The 12,627-nt window shown below is 34.7% G+C and overlaps 1 protein-coding gene across 1 annotated transcript in view; it reads right to left on the bottom strand.

The window, feature by feature from the left end:
• Positions 1-12,627, bottom strand: part of LOC143680793 (complement factor H-like) — a 133,395-nt gene that overhangs the window by 54,226 nt on the left and 66,542 nt on the right. The window contains exons 7-8 of the mRNA XM_077157294.1: positions 4,021-4,191; positions 365-559 (exon numbers count right to left, since the gene is read on the bottom strand). Coding sequence (XP_077013409.1) covers positions 365-559; positions 4,021-4,191 — 366 coding nt within the window. The remainder of the gene's footprint in view (positions 1-364; positions 560-4,020; positions 4,192-12,627) is intronic.

Genomic DNA, 12,627 nt, shown 5'->3' with positions numbered 1-12,627 from the left:
CCCTTTATAATGTGTAAATGAGGATGCACATGCATCCAAACGATGTACAAATTAAGGAAAAACTTCAACTATTTAAAAATAAAATGAATAATCAGTATTTGATGTTATTACCTTTGGCTTTTACAATTGAAATATGGTAAAATGTACATTATAGATGCCCTTATAACAATACCATCTTTACTTCTCATTTGAAATTCATGAACGGCACCTCAAAAATCAACAGATCCATATTTGTCCTATGTGCTGTCATCACTCATTTGCTGGCCCTGATTTTGCAGGACAAGACTTGATCTTAATCACTTCCGTGTTTTTCTCTCGCCATCTCTGAAAGATGTACACGTGTGATATAAGAACAGTGACTTACTGAGGCATGGTACTGCTGGCGACCATCCTTGTTTTGTGCATTTCATGTAATCACCGCCTTGTTGTGCAGGAGTCACAAAATTGTCATTACAGTAGTAATAGTAAGTTTTTCCTATAGCTGCTGGAAAGGATGGTCTGAAAAATGTTGTTTCATATAGATATCCATGTTTTATTTGTGGAAGATCACACCCCTTCACTTGGAATAAAAACACAAAACCATATATATATGTTATCATAACAAGCACTTAAATTGGATTTTAAATTTTTCATTGATGAGTTATATTCTCTTTTTATCATAACTGCCTTCCTTGCATTAAGGACTCTAAGACAAGGAAATTTATTTGATTCTGACTACTGATGTATTTGGGGAGGTCACTGCTAATGAAAACTAAGTTACATCTTTTGGGTCACAGTGGGCATAAACTTGTCTGAACATTCTCCAAGAAGAAAACTGTGCAGACTTATTTAATGTGTTTTCCTTGATTACATATACCCCTAACGCTGGTTGACAAATCAGCGACCTAGTTGAGTAATGAAGGTGTAGATTTTCCCCCTCAGCCAACCTGACTTTTCTCTTCTTTCTTTTTCATACCCCCTCTCATGAAAGAGATTTTCTTTTAAGCCCAGCTCAGATTTAGGGGAGATAGAGAGAGTGAGCAGAGAGAGAGAGAAAGAGAGAGAGAGAGAGTCAGTCAGAGAGACATGGAATTAATTTAATAGCCTCCATTAGTTTATTTTTCTACTCTTCTGTATAATTTAGGAAATACAAAGAGAAGCACATCAAAAAATCTCTTTTGATTGCCTCACAGAGAAAAAAAATTCTTATTTGTGTCTCATATTAATTCATCCAAGCCAGTTTTCTTTTCATAATTTTTTAACCAGGAAAAGTAGACAAGGAATAATCCTTAATAACCAAATAATTAAGATTATGGTAAACTGATTTCTTGCTTTTAATTTTAATTGGCAAATGAAATTTTTTCTGTGTCTTATATAATATTTATTTTTTAAGTGAGGTATGAGATACTTGTTCTTTATTAAATTACTCATAGTTGAAAATAAATATATTCAATAAATATAATATATATATAGAATATTCTGATATTTGAATAATTTAATAAAGATATAGTATGTTTAGATGCTATATTATCTATTAATAGGTTGATATCTTTTTTATTTTCAGAATTGTGCACTTTTCTTGGATGTTTTAGAGACATTTTACTATTTTTAATTCCAGACTAGCATTAGTTTTTCTAGGAAATATGATCGTTCTATTTCAAGAAGCCTCATGTAACAAGTTAAAAACACATTCCAACACACAATGCCCAGCAACTATTGCTTACACACTTCATTCTCCCATCTTGCAATCTGTTTTTTTGTCTCATAAGAAATTTTCCCAGGTAATTTCTCCCAATGTGTTATATGGATGATAGGTTTTGATTCCTTGCTTACCCTAAATGTCTTTCGTTATCTAAGATGTGTAAATGATAACTTCTCTCATTACAGAAACTTCATCTACAATCCATTTCTCTCATACTGATACCTTTTTCCTGCTTTTTTTTTTTAGATTCCAAAATATTGCAGATTAAATGGCTCTTCTTAATGTCATTTCTTCTAAGTAAACTGTTAGTTGTTATTTCCCAATGCCTTTTTTGATTATTAAAAATACTTTCTTTTTACCTCCCAATTCTGCAAATTCCATAACAATATGTCAAGACCTGCCAATCAGCAGTAGAAATAATTCTACCCTGGAAAATTTTGAGTGTCTGGATCTGCAGTAAGAGAGTCTGAAAAATGAAATTACCCATTACATTGTAGAACAAAGATTTGAAACTTGGTGGTGTGACACCAGGACAAGTATGTTTTTCAATCTCATTATGGTATGTCATAGAATGCTAGCAAAACAAAATACTCTAATTCTTTCCAAAAGGTACAAAAATGAGATATAATAAAAAGTAGGAATTGTTTTATCACAGGCCTGGTTCCTTTCACTATTCTTTCTCATTGAAACATGAGTCCACCTTTATCTCTTTTATAAGGTGATTCCATGAAGCAGATATTATTTTGCACCTATGATCCATCAGCTTTGAGATTGACATGGCAAGAATAGACTTCTTTCCCCTCCTACATTTCCACCAATGCAGGTTGTGTTTTCCTTAGCAGTTATGGTGGGTTTCATCATAATGACTCAAACTGGTCTTAAAATTTATTAAAATATTGACTAATTGATAGCTGTTATTAATTAGTCTGTACTAGTGCAGTTGATTTCTTTGACCAAATCCAAGATCTTGTCATTATCACTGTTAAATTTTATCTTCTTGGATTCAAACTCTTAGTTATTATTTTCTTTAACTAGTGAATCTGTTCTATTGCAGATTCACTATCATCATCCCTCGTATCATTCCACTTGTGAATTTGTACTGCGTTTCCCACAAAACATTAAACTATTTGATGACCACAATGAGTAATGGCATAGGCCCAAAAACATAGTCTTGCATCTAATTATCAGATTGGATTATTAAATAAAATTACAAATTAGATGATAAACCACCGAATGTGCCCTTATCTCCATTTTGATCAAAGGATTTACAAAAAGTCCCCTTGGAATAAATTTGTTGAGGCCTAGTTTTACTTGGGCTGACTTATACCCTTCATCTAAAAATTTCCTAAACCAGCCATAAACTTTAATATTTTCTTTATACCTCATATATATATGGAAATCTTACTCATAGTAATAATAGCTTCTTCTGTCAGCAACTCATGTTTCTTATAATTTGTTCTGGAATTATGCCAGGAGTTAACATTGAGTCAACTGGCTTATAATATGATTCATTACATTTTCTTTCATGGAAAACCAGTTTAAATGTGGTATAACTTTGTAATATACTGTCATATACAGAGGAAAGGAACCATTTACCTGTAATGGTTTTAGAAAATAGCGCAACTTCTTCAGCACTCATCAGCCCAAAAAGTGGAGCCTAAATGCCCTCCTTTTGAGTGTGGAGTGGACAGAGTGACTCACTTTGAGTAGATATGGCTGAAGTGATATTGTGTGTCTCTGTCATAAAAGGTATTGAGGCTTCCTCTTCTCTGGATTGCTAGTTTTGGGTAATGTTAGTGGCCATTCAAGCAACCTGTGGAAAGGCCCATGTGAATTGGAGCCTCCAGCCTGAAGCCATGTGAGTGAGCCACCTTGGAAGAGAATCTTCCAGCCTGTGAGGCCAGGAGACTCACTGCAAACTCCAGACCACAGCTTGACTCTGGACAGTCCGGCTAAATCACTCTCAAATCGTGACCCACAGACACTGTGAGATAATAAAGTTGTGCTGTTTTAAGCAACGTTGTTTTGGGGAAAATTGGTTATAAAACAATATAGCTAATATATATGTGTTAGGTTCTTACCCAGTTTTCAGATATTTGGAGAATTGTGCCATTTAGAGAAATATATATTCATATACACATATATATTTTTGAGTATCAAAACAATTCAAAGAATGCATAGTTTATAGATATGTGTTTTTGAGCCTCCTTAGAATTACCTATTTTGAAAAGCAAAGAATAACTACAAAGGCTCTATTTTTACATATGCATTAATAAACATTTTTTTTTGCGTTTAAGGAAAGTTATTTTAAAATTTAAAGAAAGGTAAGTGGAACGTACTGCTGCATTTTGGATGAGGCACCCATCTACTACCAGAACACTTTGCCGTATTTCCACCAGTATAATAAAAGCCATCTTTACAGTAGAAGGTGATTATATCGTCACTTCTATATATAGATCTCTCAGGAGTGAAGAAACCATTTGCGATAGAAGGAGGATCACATCTTACTTCTGAAAAGAAACAGGATGTAGAGATAATATAGAAACAACTACCCATTTAAAATAATCAAGTACCAGAAATGAAGATGTTTATCTTATTTACTTGGCCTTAGTACAACAAATACTGACATGAAAATCAGCGCTGTCTCATTTCCTTCCTGCTATCGCACTCATAATGCTCTACTATATTTGTTATCTGTTAGATTTCTACCATCTGGACTCTTGATCTTTTTCTCCATTACTGTCCGCACATCATGATGTTCCTTATCTGGCAATCACCTCATGACAAATCTTGTCAAATTTTCCTTACACTATCTATTATTCCCTGACTTTTGTAGCTGTTATAACAACTGTTCACAAACATTCCTTCCAGACATATGGTGCAATTGCCTACCTCTTTGAATTGTGGAAGAAATATGTGTCACCTTAACAAAGGAGTTTTAAAGCCATTGTGTGGAATTTTATGTTCTCCTCTCCACAGTAACAGTGATAAGGAAGCACATGGAGAGATGATGTCTTAGAATTAGAGTTCTAGAATTATATTCATGGTCAGAGTTCACTTTTGACCTACATTGGAAATGAAGCATAAATAATAAATCAACCTTGATTAATTAGGCTACTGAGATTTGGGGAAATCTTTTTCTTACTATAACTGCTTAACCTAGTCCAGTTATCAGAAAAGTTTTTTGTAAATGGCCGTTTTGAAGAAGGTCTCTGACACGATTACTTAACTCTGTTTTTGTAGCATGAACTCAGTCACAGACAGCATTTCAACTTTACAAACCAAGAAAAAGGAACAGGCTTGGGTTAACTTGAGAGCTACAGGTTGATAATCCCTAACCTAGGATACCATAAGTAATAAAATTCATTAAAAATATACCATCTTCACTTTTGGGTTATTGTGAATAATGCTTCTGTGAACATTGGTGTACAAATATCTGTTTGAGTCCTTGCTTTCAATTCTTTTGGGTGTATACTACAAAGTGGGATTGCCAGGTCATATGGTAACCATATGTTCAAATTCCTGAGGAGTCAACAAATTCATTACACCATTTTATAATCACATTAGCAATATATAAGAGTACAAATTTCCCCACATCTTCACTAATACTTGTTGTTTTTTGTTTTTCATTTCTTTTTAACAAAAGACATCCTAGTGGGTAGAAAGTGATATAGCACAATATTGTGAATGTAATTAATATCACTGAATGATACACTTGAAATGGCTAAAATGGTAAATTTTGAGTTGTATGTGTGTTACTAAAATAAAGTTTAAAACATACCGTGCCTCTTACGTACTGTTGTATTTAAGTCACATAACCATCTATATTGGGGACATACTATATTTTGGACTAACAACCTGTGATGTGCATTCAATATTGCCTGACCTCCATTTATATGACCTAAATTTACTTCCTAATCCATTTCTTACATCTTCCCCATAGTTTGTCACATTCCTCAAGCCACCTACTCCAATTGCTCCTTCTTGAACAGAGAAGTCCTTAAATTTTACAGACAACAGTTGAGTCTACCAATTGTGATTTCCCTTCATTTGTTTGCAACATTCCTTCATGAAACATCTGTATCTATTCCAGGCTTAAGTCTTTCCTTCAGTTTTAGATGATAATGTGTTTCTTTCAAGTGCAGGCTAGCTTCTCATCTTTACACCTTCCATTTTTCCAAGTATCTTACACCATTGTTTATTCCTTTCCCCCTTTCTCTTGTTATCAACCACTCTTCTCCAGTTTTAAAACCCTTCTCTCAGCCTTTTGACACTGTTTAGCTAGTGTGCTACATTATTACTCCCTTTCACAGCCACAATTTCTCAAAATACCATTTTGCAATTGCTATATAGATTTTCCCACCTCCCTTTATTCTTCAACCCACTGGGTCTGGCTTCTAACACCGCCATTGTGCCAGCCCTGATCTGAGAAAGTCACCAATGTCTTCCAATTTCCAAATCTCAAAACTTTTTAGTTGTGGGTATATATTGTGGGCACATCAATTATTTATTGAACCGAACAGATAAGTTACTCTGTAATACTTGAAACTGTTACGCCATTTTCTAGCAGACTTCTTGATGTTCTCTAATGCCTCATATCCTTATGTTCCCCTGTTTCTCCTTCTTGTTTAAACATTATATTTTTCTTTTCTCTTATTTTATTCTTGTTCTTGGCCCTCTTTTGCTCTACTCTACTTAATGTTTAGATCTCATTTCCTACCACTTTGCCTCTTACTATGTTATCCATCATTGGCCTTCCTTCTGCCTGTCTTCAGACAGTCCAAGCTTATTTCTGTCATTTGCACTTTATATCTTGAAGGATTCTCTCCAAGATTTTCATATTGTCACTTATCACCATCAGATGCTTTCTCAGGGACACCTTTCCTGGACACAGTATATATTGTAAAAAGTAATACCTGCATCTTACAGCTTGGGCTTGCATGATATTTATCCTTGATTTTGCTGTTTCTGTGTTGATATTCTCTGTGTAATTCAAGACACCTCCATGATTAAAAATCTCCTCTTGTTATCCTGATAACTTTCTGTATGGGCTCTAAATCCATATGCCCAACTAAGGCTTCACACTGAATGGGTTCATGTATATAATTGACCAGCAAATTCAACTTTTTATATGTCACCTAAATCAGCATCTTTCTCTCAACAGATGACCTCCCTCCTGTGTTCAATATTTTAGTTTGTGACTGAGAATCCCATGACAGACATGTAAAAATGCACCCCACCTGCTTTTCTATCATCAATCTAGCTTTCAGTCGGATACTATATTCTGTGAAGTTTAATTATCACTTATATATCTTGTCTTCTCCATACCAGACAGCCACTCTGTATGTTCAGGCCCAAGAGGCACTGCTATGGTCTTCTAAGTGCTCTTAAATTCATACTCCATTCTTCCAGAATAGCATGTGATTAATAAGTTTCTATTTCTCATAAGATATTTTATCTATACTAATAATAATTTGACCAAAAATAATATGTATACACCTAAATGCAAGTATTAAATAAAATACATCTTCAGGATTTGATGCTAAGAATTAATTGGTACTAAACTCAAATGAGCCTTAAATCTGTTCATCTGTATATTTTTGTTTTTTAATCATTTCATTCAGTTACTGAATTATTTCTCATATATACAGTTCAATCTGGTAGATCATTATGTAGATTTATCTTAATCCTATAGCTAAACCTAAGATCAGACTTTGAGGTCCAAAGCTATAAGGTATAAATAGCAAGAGCTTAACTAAAAGACTGACAAAATGATATTGGGAAAATTTTGCTAAATTATCAAAGAATAAAATGACTTCTGTGGATCACTCACTGGAAATAAATAATTGTTGTCTTAGTTTTCCAGGGCTGCTACAGTTATTACCACAAACTGATTGACTTAAACAATGAGAATTTATTGTCCCACAATTTGAAATACTGGAAGTCCAAAATCAATGTATCAGCAGGTTATGCTGTTTGCAATATTTGTAGCATTCTGCTTCTGGCTTGCAAAAATCCTTGGCACTCTTTAACTTGTAGATGCATCTCCATCCATGACACATGGCGTAACCTATCTTCTCTGGTTTCTACTAATGGCTAATCAAATTTTCTCTGTTTGTAAGGGCTTTGGTCAAATTGGCCTTATCTCAATAGGATTTTTTTAATTAATTAATGGAAAAAAAGAAATTAACCCAAGATTCAGAAATCACACCACTCTACACATGCAATCAGCAATTCTCAACATCATCACATAGATGCATGATCATCGTTTCTTAGTACATTTGCATCGGTTTAGAAGAACTAGCAACACAACAGAAAAAGATATAGAATGTTAATATAGGGAAAAGAAATAAAAGTAATAATAATAGTAAAACAAACAAACAAACAAACAAACAAAAAAAACCTATAGCTCAGATGCAGCTTCATTCAGTGTTTTAACATGATTACTTTACACTTAGGTATTATTGTGCTGTCCATTTTTGAGTTTTTGTATCTAGTCCTGTTGCACAGTCTGTATCCCTTCAGCTCCAATTACCCATTATCTTACCCTGTTTCTAACTCCTGCTGGACTCTGTTACCAATGACATATTCCAAGTTTATTCTCGAATGTCAGATCACATCAGTGGGACCATACAGTATTTGTCCTTTAGTTTTTGGCTAGACTCACTCAGCATAATGTTCTCTAGGTCCATCCATGTTATTACATGCTTCATAAGTTTATCCTGTCTTAAAGCTGCATAATATTCCATCGTATGTATATACCACAGTTTGTTTAGCCACTCGTCTGTTGATGGACATTTTGGCTGTTTCCATCTCTTTGCAATTGTAAATAACGCTGCTATAAACATTGGTGTGCAAATGTTCATTTGTGTCTTTGCCCTTAAGTCCTTTGAGTAGATTCCCAGCAATGGTATTGCTGGGTCGTAAGGCAATTCTATATTCAGCTTTTTGAGGAACCGCCAAACTGCCTTCCACAGTGGTTGCACCATTTGACATTCCCACCAACAGTGGATAAGTGTGCCTCTTTCTCCGCATCCTCTCCAGCACTTGTCATTTTCTGTTTTGTTGATAATGGCCATTCTGGTGGGTGTGAGATGATATCTCATTGTGGTTTTGATTTGCATTTCTCTAATGGTCAGGGACATTGAGCATCTCTTCATGTGCCTTTTGGCCGTTTGTATTTCCTCTTCTGAGAGGTGTCTGTTCAAGTCTTTCTCCCATTTTGTAATTGGGTTGGCTGTCTTTTTGTTGTTGAGTTGAACAATCTCTTTATAAATTCTGGATACTAGACCTTTATCTGATATGTCATTTCCAAATATTGTCTCCCATTGTGTAGGCTGTCTTTCTACTTTCTTGATGAAGTTCTTTGATGTGCAAAAGTGTTTAATTTTTAGGAGCTCCCATTTATTTATTTCCTTCTTCAGTGCTCTTGCTTTAGGTTTAAGGTCCATAAAACCGCCTCCAATTGTAAGTTTCATAAGATATCTCCCTACATTTTCCTCTAACTGATATATGGTCTTAGACCTAATGTTTAGATCTTTGATCCATTTTGAGTTAACTTTTGTATAAGGTGTGAGATATGGGTCCTCTTTCATTCTTTTGCATATGGATATCCAGTTCTCTAGGCACCATTTATTGAAGAGACTGTTCTGTCCCAGGTGAGTTGGCTTGACTGCCTTATCAAAGATCAAATGTCCATAGATGAGAGGGTCTATATCTGAGCACTCTATTCGATTCCATTGGTCGATACATCTATCTTTATGCCAATACCATGCTGTTTTGACCACTGTGGCTTCATAATATGCCTTAAAGTCCAGCAGCGTGAGATCTCCAGCTTCATTTTTTTTCCTCAAGATGTTTTTAGCAATTCGGGACACCCTGCCCTTCCAGATAAATTTACTTATTGGTTTTTCTATTTCTGAAAAATAAGTTGTTGGGATTTTGATTGGTATTGCATCGAATCTGTAAATCAATTTAGGTAGGATTCACATCTTAACTATATTTAGTCTTCCAATCCATGAACACGGTATACCCTTCCATCTATTTAGGTCTTCTGTGATTTCTTTTAGCAGTTTTTTGTAGTTTTCTTTATATAGGTTTTTTGTCTCTTTAGTTAAATTTATTCCTAGGTATTTTATTCTTTTAGTTGCGATTGTAAATGGGATTCATTTCTTGATTTCCCCCTCCGCTTGTTCATTGCTAGTGTATAGAAATGCTACAGATTTTTGAATGTTGATCTTGTAACCTGCTACTCTGCTGTACTCATTTATTAGTTCTAGTAGTTTTGTTGTGGATTTTTCCGGGTTTTCGACGTATAGTATCATATCGTCTGCAAACAGTGATAGTTTTACTTCTTCCTTTCCAATTTTGATGCCTTGTATTTCTTTTTCTTGTCTAATTGCTCTGGCTAGAACCTCCAACACAATGTTGAATAATAGTGGTGATAGTGGACATCCTTGTCTTGTTCCTGATCTTAGGGGGAAAGTTTTCAATTTTTCCCCATTGAGGATGATATTAGCTGTGGGTTTTTCATATATTCCCTCTATCATTTTAAGGAAGTTCCCTTGTATTCCTATCTTTTGAAGTGTTTTCAACAGGAAAGGATGTTGAATCTTGTCGAATGCCTTCTCTGCATCAATTGAGATGATCATGTGATTTTTCTGCTTTGATTTGTTGATATGGTGTATTACATTAATTGATTTTCTTATGTTGAACCATCCTTGCATACCTGGGATGAATCCTACTTGGTCATGATGTATAATTCTTTTAATGTGTTGCTGGATTTGATTTGCTAGAATTTTATTGAGGATTTTTGCATCTATATTCACTAGAGAGATTGGTCTGTAGTTTTCATTTTTTGTAATATCTTTGCCTGGTTTTGGTATGAGGGTGATGTTGGCTTCATAGAATGAATTAGGTAGCTTTCCCTCCACTTCAATTTTTTTGAAGAGCTTGAGGAGAGTTGGTACTAATTCTTTCTGGAATGTTTGATAGAATTCACATGTGAAGCCGTCTGGTCCTGGACTTTTCTTTTTAGGAAGCTTTTGAATGACTAATTCAATTTCTTTACTTGTGATTGGTTTGTTGAGGTCATCCTTTTCTTCTTGAGTCAAAGTTGGTAGTTCATGTCTTTCCAGGAATCCGTCCATTTCCTCTAAATTGTTGTATTTATTAGGATAAAGTTGTGCATAGTATCCTATTATTACCTCCTTTATTTCTGTGAGGTCAGTAGTTATGTCTCCTCTTTCATTTCTGATCTTATTTATTTGCATCCTCTCTCTTCTTCTTTTTGTCAATCTTGCTAAGGGCCCATCAATCTTATTGATTTTCTCATAGAACCAACTTCTGGTCTTATTGATTTTCTCTATTGTTTTCATGTTTTCAATTTCATTTATTTCTGCTCTAATCTTTATTATTTCTTTCCTTTTGCTTGCTTTGGGGTTAGTTTGCTGTTCTTTGTCCAGTTCTTCCAAGTGGACAGTTAATTCCTGAATTTTTGCCCTTTCTTCTTTTTTGATATAGGCATTTAGGGCAATAAATTTCCCTCTTAGCACTGCCTTTGCTGCGTCCCATAAGTTTTGATATGTTGTGTTTTCATTTTCATTCACCTCGAGGTATTTACTAATTTCTCTTGCAATTTCTTCTTTGACCCACTTGTTTAAGAGTGTGTTGTTGAGTCTCCACGTATTTGTGAATTTTCTGGCACTCCACCTATTGTTGATTTCCAACTTCATTCCTTTATGATCCGAGAAAGTGTTGTGTATGAGTTCATACTTTTTCAATTTGTTAAGACTTGCTTTGTGACCCAGTATATGGTCTATCTTTGAGAATGATCCATGAGCACTTGAGAAAAAGGTGTATCCTGCTGTTGTAGGGTGTAATGTCCTATAAATGTCTGTTAAATCTAGCTCATTTATTGTAATATTCAAATTCTCTGTTTCTTTATTGATCCTCTGTCTAGATGTTCTGTCCATTGATGAGAGTGGGGAATTGAAGTCTCCAACTATTATGGTATATGTGTCTATTTCCCTTTTCAGTGTTTGCAGTGTATTCCTCACGTATTTTGGGGCATTCTGGTTCGGTGCGTAAATATTTATGATTGTTATGTCTTCTTGTTTAATTGTTCCTTTTATTAGTATATAGTGTCCTTCTTTGTCTCTTTTAACTGTTTTACATTTGAAGTCTAATCTGTTGGATATTAGTATAGCCACTCCTACTCTTTTCTGGTTGTTATTTGCATGAAATATCTTTTCCTAACCTTTCACTTTCAACCTATGTTTATCTTTGGGTCTAAGATGTGTTTCCTGTAGACAGCATATAGAAGGATCCTGTTTTTTAATCCATTCTTCCAGTCTATGTCTTTTGATTGGGGAATTCAGTCCATTAACATTTAGTGTTATTACTCTTTGGGTTATATTTTCCTCTACCATTTTTCCTTTTGTATTATATATATCATATCTGACTTTCCTTCTTTCTACACTCTTCTCCATACCTCTCTCTTCTGTCTTTTCGTATCTGACTCTAGTGCTCCCTTTAGTATTTCTTGCAGAGCTGGTCTCTTGGTCACAAATTCTCTCAGTGACTTTTTGTCTGAGAATGTTTTAATTTCTCGCTCATTTTTGAAGGACAATTTTGCTGGATATAGAAGTCTTGGTTGGCAGTTTTTCTCTTTTAGTAATTTAAATATATCATCCCACTGTCTTCTAGCTTCCATGGTTTCTGCTGAGAAATCTACACATAGTCTTATTGGGTTTCCCTTGTATGTGATGGATTGTTTTTCTCTTGCTGCTTTCAAGATCCTTCTTTCTCGTTGACCTCTGACATTCTAACTAGTAAGTGTCTTGGAGAACACCTATTTGGGTCTAATCTCTTTGGGGTGTGCTGCACTTCTTGGATCTGTAATTTTAGTTCTTTCATAAGAGTTGGGAAAAATTCAGTGATAATTT

The sequence above is a fragment of the Tamandua tetradactyla genome, chromosome 4 (genome assembly GCF_023851605.1).
Source record: "Tamandua tetradactyla isolate mTamTet1 chromosome 4, mTamTet1.pri, whole genome shotgun sequence".
Classification (NCBI taxonomy): Eukaryota; Metazoa; Chordata; class Mammalia; order Pilosa; family Myrmecophagidae; genus Tamandua; species Tamandua tetradactyla.
Note: the sequence above shows the minus strand (reverse complement) of the source record. Positions and strands in the feature narration are given on the sequence as shown.